Here is an 11,106-nt window from a genome sequence, read left to right on the forward strand (position 1 = left end):
AAAACCAAAACCAACTGATGATGTATTAATGGAACCAACATGGTGAATGTATTCCCTCGTTAGGTTAGGTTAATAGCTACGTTAGGTTAGCTGCATACTTACGTTAGGTTAGGTGTTAGGTTAGTATTCCCTCGTTAGTTAGGTTAATAGTTACTGTAGGTTAGGTAGGTTAGGTTAGGTTAGGTTAGGTTAGGTTAGGTTAGGTTAGGTGTTCGGTTGCATAGCGGTAGGTTAGCGTACTAGGTTAGGTTACGTTAATACATACGATAGTTAGGTGTTCGGTTGCATAGCGGTAGGTTAGCGTACTAGGTTAGGTTACGTTAATACGTTAATACGTTAGGTTAGGTGTTCGGTTGCATATTATGTTACGAACGCGCGCGCGAAGAGGGCGTAGATGTCTCTCCAGATGTCCCGCCTACCTGGGCCGGAGGCCCCACCCACCTGGGCGGAGCCCAGGCAGTGGGCGGGCCCGTTAGGGCCACGCCCCCCCCCCCCCCCCCCCCCGTCGCCACCAACTTTTCGGATACCCCGCCCCTTTCCGAAGCCCCGCCCCCTTTCCGAAGCCCCGCCCCTCCCCTCCCCGAAGCCCCGCCCCCCGACTCCCAACATTTGCGCATGTACACCCCTACCCTCATCGCGCATGTGCGCTCCCACCATTTTCCCACCGCTCACGCATCGAAGTCGATACCCTCCGGAGAGCACTCCACAACATTCAGTTCGAGAAGTCATCTCATCGAGAGCAGTCCACTCCACAACAAGGCAGTACGTTCCAACGACCAACTTGATATTTGAGTAAGTAAATTAGGAATGTTATTTTTTATATCAACTAACTTTGTATTATTTCTTCTTTTTCAGAATGGCAACCAATACACAGGAGGTGAATAATGCTGTGGCGTCTATTCTGCCGGTGTCCGCTGACCAGGAGGAGGCAGCATCTTCGAGAGCGGTGACGGTTGACCAGCCAACCACTTCGCGTTCGCGAGTTAGGTGCAGATCTTCTAGCCCTGACTTATTCGAGGAGGAGGAGGAAGTCAGGGCTGTGAAGAAGGTTTGCCAACGACCTGCAGCAAAGGTTGGTCCTATTTCAAAGTACCGAGCTACTTGCAATAGGACTAATCCTTATGCAGGTAGTTTTTCGACCTCTCGTAAGAGGGCCTCCACACCAGCAGCAGCACCAGCAGCAGTGGAAATTCCGAGGAGTCCTTCTCCGGAGTTGGTGATATTGTCGCCGTTGGTGACGCGACTACCACCGCTGCCAGCGACACCGGCGGATCCTGAGGTGTTGGTGCCACAGCCTATCGGAGAGGTTAGTGAAAAGATGAGTGTTTTTCTGCAGAGATGCAAGAAAGCAGAACGAGCTGCCCGATCTAGCGAGGCCGAGTTGGTTACCATGAAGCGACAAATGGCTGAAATGGATAACCGACGGAGGGAACTCCAAAAGGAAATGGCCGAAATAGATCGGAATTATGCATCTCTGCAGGAAAGGTGTAAAGCAAAGACCTCTTCGATAGAGCTGTACAAAAAAGTAGTGACAGTTATGGACACTCTTTTTGTAGATGAAGTGTAAATGTAAGATTAGTTTTAGGTTAGTTAGGAGTATTTAATTATGGTAGTTTTAAGTTTATATTTGTTAAGTTTATATTGAATAAAGGAAAAGGAAGTGAAATAAAGGGTGTACACTGTTTTTTGGTTTGGTACACATTGAACAATGCGATGGTTGGAGCATTTTTCTTCACTTCCTCTTATTATTATTATTATTTTTTATTTCAATTCCAAGTTCTTCTAGACAAATACCTCACATCAATTTTTGTGTTCTCTAATCACTTGTAAATAATTTCATGTGAAGAAAATTTAAAAAATAAAAAAATAGACATGTTTCATAGTGAAATCGACAAGTATATTTCATTTGTATTTTATCCATTCAAGTATCTCTTTCATTGAATATGTCTTATGTCACTTTGCAATTTACCCCTACTCATTGAATATGTCTTATGTCACACTACAATTTACCCCTACTCAATGTTCCACTCCTCTCCCACTCCCTCTCGAAAGTATAAAAGTAGAAATCATCTGATGAAACATTCAGTTGATCAGCTAGCATCGAGATGGAACCCGATTCAACCTCCGAACCCTATAGCTGCCCGGATCAGGGTACAACTTCAATTACTGGGATAACAGCCAGGTACAGGTTGTCTCTTCCACCACGGAACCCCACAGTCCGCCATACGAATACCGGGATCACGACATCAGGATGCAAGTTCAGCATGTCACTGGCAGTGACGAAGGACACTTGGATGACTCGGAATATCCAGATCCTGACGGATGGTGGGACCCTGCTTATGATGACATTGTCCCAATGAGTAGCGACGACGACGATGATGACGACGACGACTCTGGTGATGATGCTGATGACGAGCTTGACGTTAGACGTCCTCCACCATCCCCTATCCTCATCGAGGATAGTCCTCCGCCATCCCCAATCCTAATCGATGATGATGTCCTCAATTCCGATGATGACATATAATCATCTACTCGTCCATCATTTCCTTTCCTTTCCTTCCACGGAGTACACACTTTTTGGTTGGTGTACACGAGGCACTGCGAGGCTGGGGCAGTGTCTTCCTCCCTTCCTCTCCCTCTTATTAGTTTTTTTTCCATAATAATCACTAGAATTTCTCCTAATAATCGCTCAGAGTTTCATTCTTGATGTTTTCGAATCTCAAACACTGTTCTACATTTCACCCCCTCCATTTCATTTCTTCCAATATAAATATAGCAACAATCCCAGTTCTATATCATTCTTCCACAATGTCGAGTACAGGACCCATCCAAGTACATGAAATAGATTCAACGTCTGATCATTTGAGTACAACCTTCGCTCAATTTCTGCAGCGAATCTATGATCTTCCTGATGATTTCGCAGAACGAGTGGAACAAGGTATTCAGGACGACATAGATGCTGTTGACGATAATAATGCGGATGATGTGATTAGTATATCATCTGATTCAGCTGATTATGACGACGACGACATCATGAGTATATCATCTGATTCAGATGACTACTATGAGGATGATATCATTAGTATATCATCTGATTCAGATGACGATACCATAATTATTGTTTCTGATGATGAGGAGCGTTAGTCCATATCATTGCATGGATTAATAAAAAAATAACAGCCCTTTTCAGGGCTACAATTAAAGACTGAAACAATAAAAAAAATAGCTCTTTTCAGAGCTACCATTATACTTTCAAACAGAAACAGATTCATACCATTGTTAACATTATGTTAACATTATAATCTCAAACGAAATATATGTATGTGAAAGTATTCATCATTATATGCATATGAATGATTGACAAATGCCAACTTCAACTTTCATTTAAAGTAGTACTCATCATATGCATAGATATTCAATGACTATCAAATTCCAAATTTCGACTTTTCAGTCAAAGTAGTAATTTATTTGTCATATAATGTATAGATATTCAAAGACTAACAAATTTCCAACTTAGACTTTTATTAATCAAAGTATTCATTTGTCACATAATCTATGAATACTAATACAACTAACTACTGTTTGTGTGAATAATGTAGCCCTGAAAAGGGCTGTTTTTTTTTTTTGACCAGTAGGTCCACGGTTATTGTGCCACAGGTTGGACATTATTACATATAATACATGTAGATACTCGGGTGAAGTTTGTTAGTGGCCTCTCGCAAGCTTCACACCAATTCTGTCCCATTTCCATAATTGAGACAGTGTTGTGGGTGTTGACATGGGCATACCACCCTCCATTATTGTTTCTATGCGAATAAAACCGAAAGCAGCACCAACATAGTTTTTTGTTCTCTCCATCTATTGTGCTGATCAATACGTATGCATCCAATGCACAATACAAATCCAAGGGATCTTCCAGTGTCTCACTGACATTGAGTGTTCGCATACCGATCCTCATAGCACCATCACCTTCAGTTGTGTCAGCTTCTATCCCTTCATCATCTCCTTCTTCATCCATGACCCTCTCAAACTCCATCACGTCATCATCTTCGTCGCTTTGGTTGGCCTCGTTTTCAACTTCGTCTATCTCATCTTCATCGACTCCAACATCTTCTGCTTCAACTATTACTTCCTCTAGCGGAACATTGACATCCTCATCATCTGATTCGTCTATCCAATTGTTTTCATCAACAGCAGCTATTCTATTTAATGCAGCATTTATTTTTGCAGAATTCATCTTGTTGTTGTTTGCTCACAGTTGTAGAGAGTGAATGAATGAACTCTAGGTTTGCAAGTCAACTTATATAGGAGGTGATGCGACTCCCACTTGACTCGTTTAGAGTGGAATAGTAGGAGAAGTTATCCCACTATACTTCCACATGATGTTGATTTGTATAAATAGAGATCGTAGGTATAGGAGAGAGCATTCAGAGTTTCTGTAAGTCATCTCTTTATATTTCTAATCGAATTAGTAAAATGCCGTTTCCAAAAGAGTGGAATGAAAAACCAAAAGTGTGTGTCTACCCAATGATGATTGCAGGGGCTATTGTGTGCTACTTTTGTCAAATAAGTAGACCTAAGGATTCAATCAATCCATGTACTGGTATGTGTAGTGATTGCGTGTTGCGGATTCAACTATCGCCTCCTTCTCATCCACCGAAGCGAACAAAATCGGATTATCGTCAACAACAGTTACAGTGTCTGAAGTGTTCCGAACCTATAATATTTAACAATATAGGTATCTGTAGAAATATTTGTGGTATCTGTGCTGCCGTTCCAACTCCACTGCAACGTTGTTTGCGTTGTGATACATATTCCATGAATTGTTGGAATCATGTATGCAATGCATGTAGAAGTACTTGGGATCTGTGTGAGAAGGTTGGTCAACTCTACCCCAATAGGAGAATCCATTTTTTTCAATGTTGGTGTTTGACGCACGAGCAACAACTATTGAGGAATAGAGTCAAAGAACGTTCCACATCCACAGAGACATATTAACATTTTTCATTTTTTATTATCGTTATTGTCCTCTATTATTAATAAATATATATATATTTTGAATTTATTTGTATTATTTTCTAACATTTAAAAATACATGCATGCAACACAAAGTTTTCCTCTTAAATGACAAAGATTGTTACATGCGTGAATAGTTTAGTGAGAGAGCGCATGTGCCAGTTGATGAAAGAGCGCATGCGCTAGTTTATTTTCTTCTATAAATGGTGAGGTCTCAGTAACATCATCACCTTTCCTATCCACATTCTATTGCTATCACATATCATTCCTCAGACCTTAATAATCATGAGCTCTATGCCGCTATTGATTGCTGAAGATGGTTCACCACTTGTTGATATCGATCAGACTGATTTTGAAAATATTCCAGTATTACATTTATCGAGTCAAGATTCGATAAATGATTTTGATATTAACGACTTCGTTAACTTTGCAGATGTGCCAGAACCAAATGAGCAAATTATTATTGAAAATCCGATCGTTTCGCAATTATCATCACTCAAACACTCTTCATCTACCCTTCCTCTTGGTGTTGATAAGAAATCTAGAACAATCAAGAGGAAGGTTACTAAGGCATCTTCATCGATTGTCACTGACTTTAAAGAAAAGAAAGAATCCAAAAGTGTTGTGCGACAGAAAAAACCCGCAACGAAAAGTGACAGATCGAAGAGGAAGCCAAAAGGTACTCCTAAAGAAATGAAGAGTGATTTGAAAGCTGAACCGCTATCTTCTTTCAGCCCCCTCCATCGGTTTGGGGAAATGAAAAGGAAAGCAAAATGCCGTCTTGTAAAGGCACAGATGACTATTGCTGAACTTGAAAAGAGTGAGCGAGCTATTAATGCTAATAATGAAACTCTTGAAGCATTAGATGCCAAGATTGCATTAGCGAAGGTTGAATTGGCTAGAATGTCTAAAGATGCTGATGAACTCCGTTCAAAAATTGGTAAAGATAAGCAATTCCATCAACGTTCGAGAATGCAAGCTCAGGCTGAGCTTGAGGAGTCGACTAAGCTTTATGAGACAGCATTATCAGTGAGAGATAATTGGCAAAAAGAGTTGGATACTGCATTTCAAAGTGACGGCGATTAGTTTTGGGAATGATAATGTGTTTTCAATATCGTGAGTTGAAAAATATAAGCGGGAATGGAGTATACAATTAATTTGGTTTGGTATACACAGAACATTGCGAATGGCTGGGGCAATGTTTACCGCTGCAATATTTTTCAGTTCACATACTTATAATTGAAATGAAAACAATAATGAACTTTAATATTACTTTATTCATAAAAGTCACTATTATATACATTTAAACCATATTTGATTCATCAATCCAAGAATTTTGTTCGCTAGGAAGGCCTAACCACTTACATATACTTTATTTTTCTTCTCTTCAACACCTTCTCAATCAGATATACGTCAGGATTCTCGGTTCGTAATAACTCTTCTTCGTAAAAACATCCTCTAATCGGCTGTTCATTCATATCTTCAAGATTATAAGTCGTTGGGATGGTTTTATTAATTTTAACAATCTTGAATAGCTCCGTGGTAAAATTCGCAGTGTAAGACTTTTCAAAAATATGTTTGTATTTACTTATACGTACAATATCATTTAATTGGAATTTGGGTTTACTTTGTCTTCCTCCTCCAATCCATTGATACCCTTGAATTTTAATTTTGTTGTTGAATCAACATTGATGGGTGCCATACCTATTGTACGATGAACTTTATTATTATATCTACTAGTTATAATTGGAAGAATATCAAGCCATTTGTGGTGACCTCTCATCGAAAATTCCTTGTAGAGCCATGCCTTTATTGTACGAATCACTCTTTCTGCTATAGCTGCCTTCTTTGTGCTAAATGTTGAATAATGATTGATATTATATTCTCGCATGAGAGATGAGAAGCTTTTATTGAAAAATTCTTTCCCTTGATCGCTTTGTATGTGTTTGGGGGAGTATTTGGCTTCTTTCAGTACATGTTTCATTGCATTAGTTACTGTACTACCTGTTTTATCTTTAACTGCTACAGTCCACAGATATTTGGAGTAACAATCTATCACTACAAGTATATATCGGTATCCTTCATTACTTTTTGCATAAGGTTGCAGTTCAGCTAAATCTATTTGCCATAGATCTGCAAAACCTTTGATGGTGGTTATTCTTCTACGAAAATTACGTCTTGCAGGTTTATGTAATTCATTAACAACTTGTCGTTTGACATCACTTATTTCATTAGTCATTCTATTTCAATATGATTAAAGAGAAAAGGTGATAATGTTACTGCATTGAATGATGATGTGACAGTGATCATTACATGTGAATATGTTAATATATTATACCTTCTTCACGTAATTCTTCAATTATTGAAATTATTTCATTATCATGTCCGTATGTCCGGCTGACTTTGAAGCTACCAATAGTCGTAGGCGAGCAACTAACTCTTTCGGTGAATTCCAGTACACATAATTCACAGGTTTAGAATTATATATTTTCTCCATTTTCACTCGTTTGAGTGCTCCACCAATTTTACTTCTACTTCTTATTGGATATTGTCGTGAGTCTAATAGAGGTTTGATAACTTCACGAAATTTTTTAGAATTTGTATTTTTAAAACCATTCTTCAGATGATATTGTTTATATGGAGCATTCGTTATTTTCAATATTTTGGAATATACTTGACGAGTTTCTTCATTATCAACATCTTGTGGATTCTTCAAAAAAATCATATCATACAATTCTGGACTACCTGCGCATTCATATTTTTTCACTTTATTAGCATCCCAAAATGAAATGTTTCCATCTTTGAAATTTACCACTAGACTTCCCATTTTCAGCTTTTGTGTAATTGGATCCATACGTACGCCAAATGTTCCATCATATGCTGGATTTCTAGATTTTATATTATTCAAATGTTTCATCAAAACATCTTCACCACTTTCATTCATAACAGGTGAGATGTCAGGATCCGAGGAATCGATGTGGGACGATGATGGTGTTTCGAATAGAGTTGTTCTCATATCGTCTTGAAGTGTGCTCGTGTCACTATTCACAGATGATACACTACCAAAAGATTGTTTTCTTCCTATTGGAGTACTCATGGGATAATTTGAAGTAGATTGAACAGTTCCATGATTTGGTGATAACACTGGTGATTTAGAAGTAGCGTTTGATGATAAAACATTCAATGGTTTCATTATGGGCTCATACAATCTTTCAAGTGTCGTACGATTTTCAATATTATCATTCTTGATAGAGTTGAATTTCTGCCTGACAGCTTCTGTTGTCTCTACTAGTTGACGTTTCAAATTTATTTCATTGTTTTTATTTTCAGGATCTTTTTTTGTATTCATAATGCCCTTTTTTTTGAATTAAAGCTTAATTCGTTGGTGAAGTGACCACTACAATATTCAGTGATCGAATAAGTTCCAAAAACAAGATCATGGGTATATAAAACTATCGAATCCTTTGCGATATCTACCTTCATCTATTTTTCTATCCTTATCAATGACTAGAAATCCATATTGGTCCTCCCAGCATTTAACACACATCAATTGGAATTGTTTGAATGTTACATCGGGTGAAACATGATCTGAATAAATGTGATGTAAATTCGTCTCATCTTGTTTGAACATTATAATGAAATTGGTATTGTCACGCACTAACTGTTTGGGTACCCGTGAATATGTCTGTGCTAGATAAAAACAATCAACATCCTTATGACGTCCCATACAGAAATATGATCTAATAATATCTTGCTTTTCACATATTACATCATCGAAAATGAAAACAGAATTAGGCTTAGCGTCGGAGGGTTCCACTATTTCTGCATTATTGCTGAATGTATAAAAACCTAATCCTTTTATAGGTTCCAAAACACTTCGCAAGTACTGATATTTAGGTTGATTGAGTGATTTCGAATAGAGATACACATTTCTAAATCTCAGTCCTTGTGGATGTGTTAATAGTGATATCATTGCATTCGTCTTTCCACAATTTGAAGGTCCTATAATGAGTCCTCGAACTGATGATGGAAGTAGTGGACCATGTCTGAATACCCTTTGTCCATTCAATCCACAACCAAATTTCTCATCTAGATTATCTACAGCAAACTTTTCTTTCTGTTTTACAATGCGCATCGTGCCGTGGTTGGAGACTATATAAATGTTATTAGCTTATTCATTTCAATGTGTACCATCAAACGATACGGACGTATTGAAAGTGATCGTAAAATTAAAAGAGGTTGTGGTTTTGTTAATGATTTAATAAACAAACTTCCTTTCGAATTACATCTACCGGAGGTTATCAATACTGTGGACCGGGTACAAAATTGAAACAACGTTTAGCTCGTAACGACCCTGGAATCAATAAATTAGATATTGAATGCAAAAAACACGATATTCAATATTCTAAGCATCCATCCGATCTTGCAGCAAGACATTTAGCCGACAAAGAACTTGAATACAGCGCTTGGGATAGGGTTAAATCGAAGGACGCGAGTATTGGGGAAAGAGCAGCTGCATTACTTGTCACCAACATTATGAAAGCGAAAAGACATATGGGCATGGGTTGTAGTACCAATAAGAAAAAATGTAAGAGGAAACAAACGAAGAAAAATAAAATTAAAAAAGTTGCATTTGGTGCTGGGATAGTCCATAAAGTGCGAAATGTATTGAAGAAAGCTGGTGGGAATCAATTTGTGACGAATAATAGCAAAAAAGCTATCACTGTGGCATTGCAGGCGGCACGTAAATACCTTAAAGCTGCCGGTGGAAAGAAGAAAATCCGCACACCACGCATAATTCCTGTTCCCAAGATCGGTGGACTTTTACCATTGATACCAATTTTTGCTGGACTATCCGCACTAGGAAGTTTGGCGGGAGCTGCTGCTGGTATTACCAAGGCCGTGAATTCGGCAAAAGCCAGCAGAGCGGCTTTAATGGAAGCCAATCGTCACAATAAAACCATGGAGGCTGTAGCATTAGGCAAACGCGGAAGTGGAATATATCTCAAACCATACCGTAAAGGTTTAGGACTATATTTAAAACCATACAAAGCCACAAACAAAACAAAAAACTAATTGAACCCCTACCTCAGAGGCCTCTTACTGATCTCGATCTCAGTTATTATGCACAAAAAATGAAAATTCCACATTTTCGTGGTGTTTTTATGCGTGATAGATTACCATCTTCAGGTCCAAAACAAAACGAGACAGCTATTGTTAATTTAGATGGAATAAGTGGACCAGGAACACATTGGGTGGCATATAAAAAATGTGGGAAAGAAGTCACATATTTCGATAGTTTTGGAGATCTACCCCCACCATTGGAATTGACTCGATTCTTTCGAAAATGTTCGAATGTAAAAATCAAATATAACTATGATCGACAACAGAAATTTAATACAGTTCTCTGTGGTCACTTGTGCTTGCAGTTTCTCTCTAAATAATTTTCCAAATAAAAATGGATTCAACACCAAAACTGGATCGGGAGGCTATCAAGGGAATGGGGTTTTCACTTAGAATGTTTTCAAAATATGGTACCTTGAAAAAAATGGATAAAGTGATGCTTGCAAATATGCCTAAGGAAGTGATACTTGCATGTGTTGCACATGAGATTGCATATGTTTGGGAAAAGTTGCCTAAGCATCTGCAAGATGACATCGATATAATGAAACATAGATATTGTTATGAGCACCACCACCACGATCAAAATTCAGAATCGGATGTTAATGACGGTCCTATACCTCGGAAATCTATGTGTTGTATTTGTAATATAGAGGATGTGAATATTGGTATCAATAAAAATGATACTTATTACAATACAACACCTTCCAAAAAGTGTAAATTGTCTCAAATGTGCTGTTGCTGTGTACAATAATAAATTGAAATGTGTTTCAAAATATTCATCAGTCATGTCACGAAAGTTCGAGCTACAAGCTGTCGGGACAAGTGTCTTGAGTGCGGATTTTTTTCCACCAATTGAATTGGATAGGAACAGTCGTTATGGATTAGGACTTTTGGGATTCTATGGATGCAATACAATCAATAATATAACTGAAGCTAATAACTTAGTTAGTTTTAGAATCAGTAATG

The 11,106-nt window shown here is 38.2% G+C and overlaps 1 protein-coding gene across 1 annotated transcript; it reads left to right on the forward strand.

Moving 5' to 3' along the window:
• Positions 1 to 524: 524 nt before the first annotated feature.
• On the forward strand, positions 525 to 1,717 carry LOC141479980 (uncharacterized). Its single transcript, XM_074169608.1, has 2 exons — positions 525 to 792; positions 856 to 1,717. The coding sequence occupies exons 1-2, from the start codon at positions 641 to 643 to the stop codon at positions 1,565 to 1,567; spliced, it is 864 nt and encodes a 287-aa protein (XP_074025709.1). The 5' UTR covers positions 525 to 640; the 3' UTR covers positions 1,568 to 1,717.
• The last annotated feature ends 9,389 nt before the right edge of the window (positions 1,718 to 11,106 follow it).

The sequence above is a fragment of the Leptinotarsa decemlineata genome, unplaced genomic scaffold (assembly GCF_025532065.1).
Source record: "Leptinotarsa decemlineata unplaced genomic scaffold, Ldec_3_MD MMD2_P_RNA_scaffold_5, whole genome shotgun sequence".
Classification (NCBI taxonomy): domain Eukaryota; kingdom Metazoa; phylum Arthropoda; class Insecta; order Coleoptera; family Chrysomelidae; genus Leptinotarsa; species Leptinotarsa decemlineata.

Bases quoted from the DNA above. Each gene is read 5' to 3' on its own strand.
- LOC141479980 (XM_074169608.1), top strand. From the start codon at position 641: ATGTGCGCTCCCACCATTTTCCCACCGCTCACGCATCGAAGTCGATAC. The intron at 793-855 runs GTAAGTAAATTA...CTTCTTTTTCAG, and splicing joins ACGACCAACTTGATATTTGA to AATGGCAACCAATACACAGG.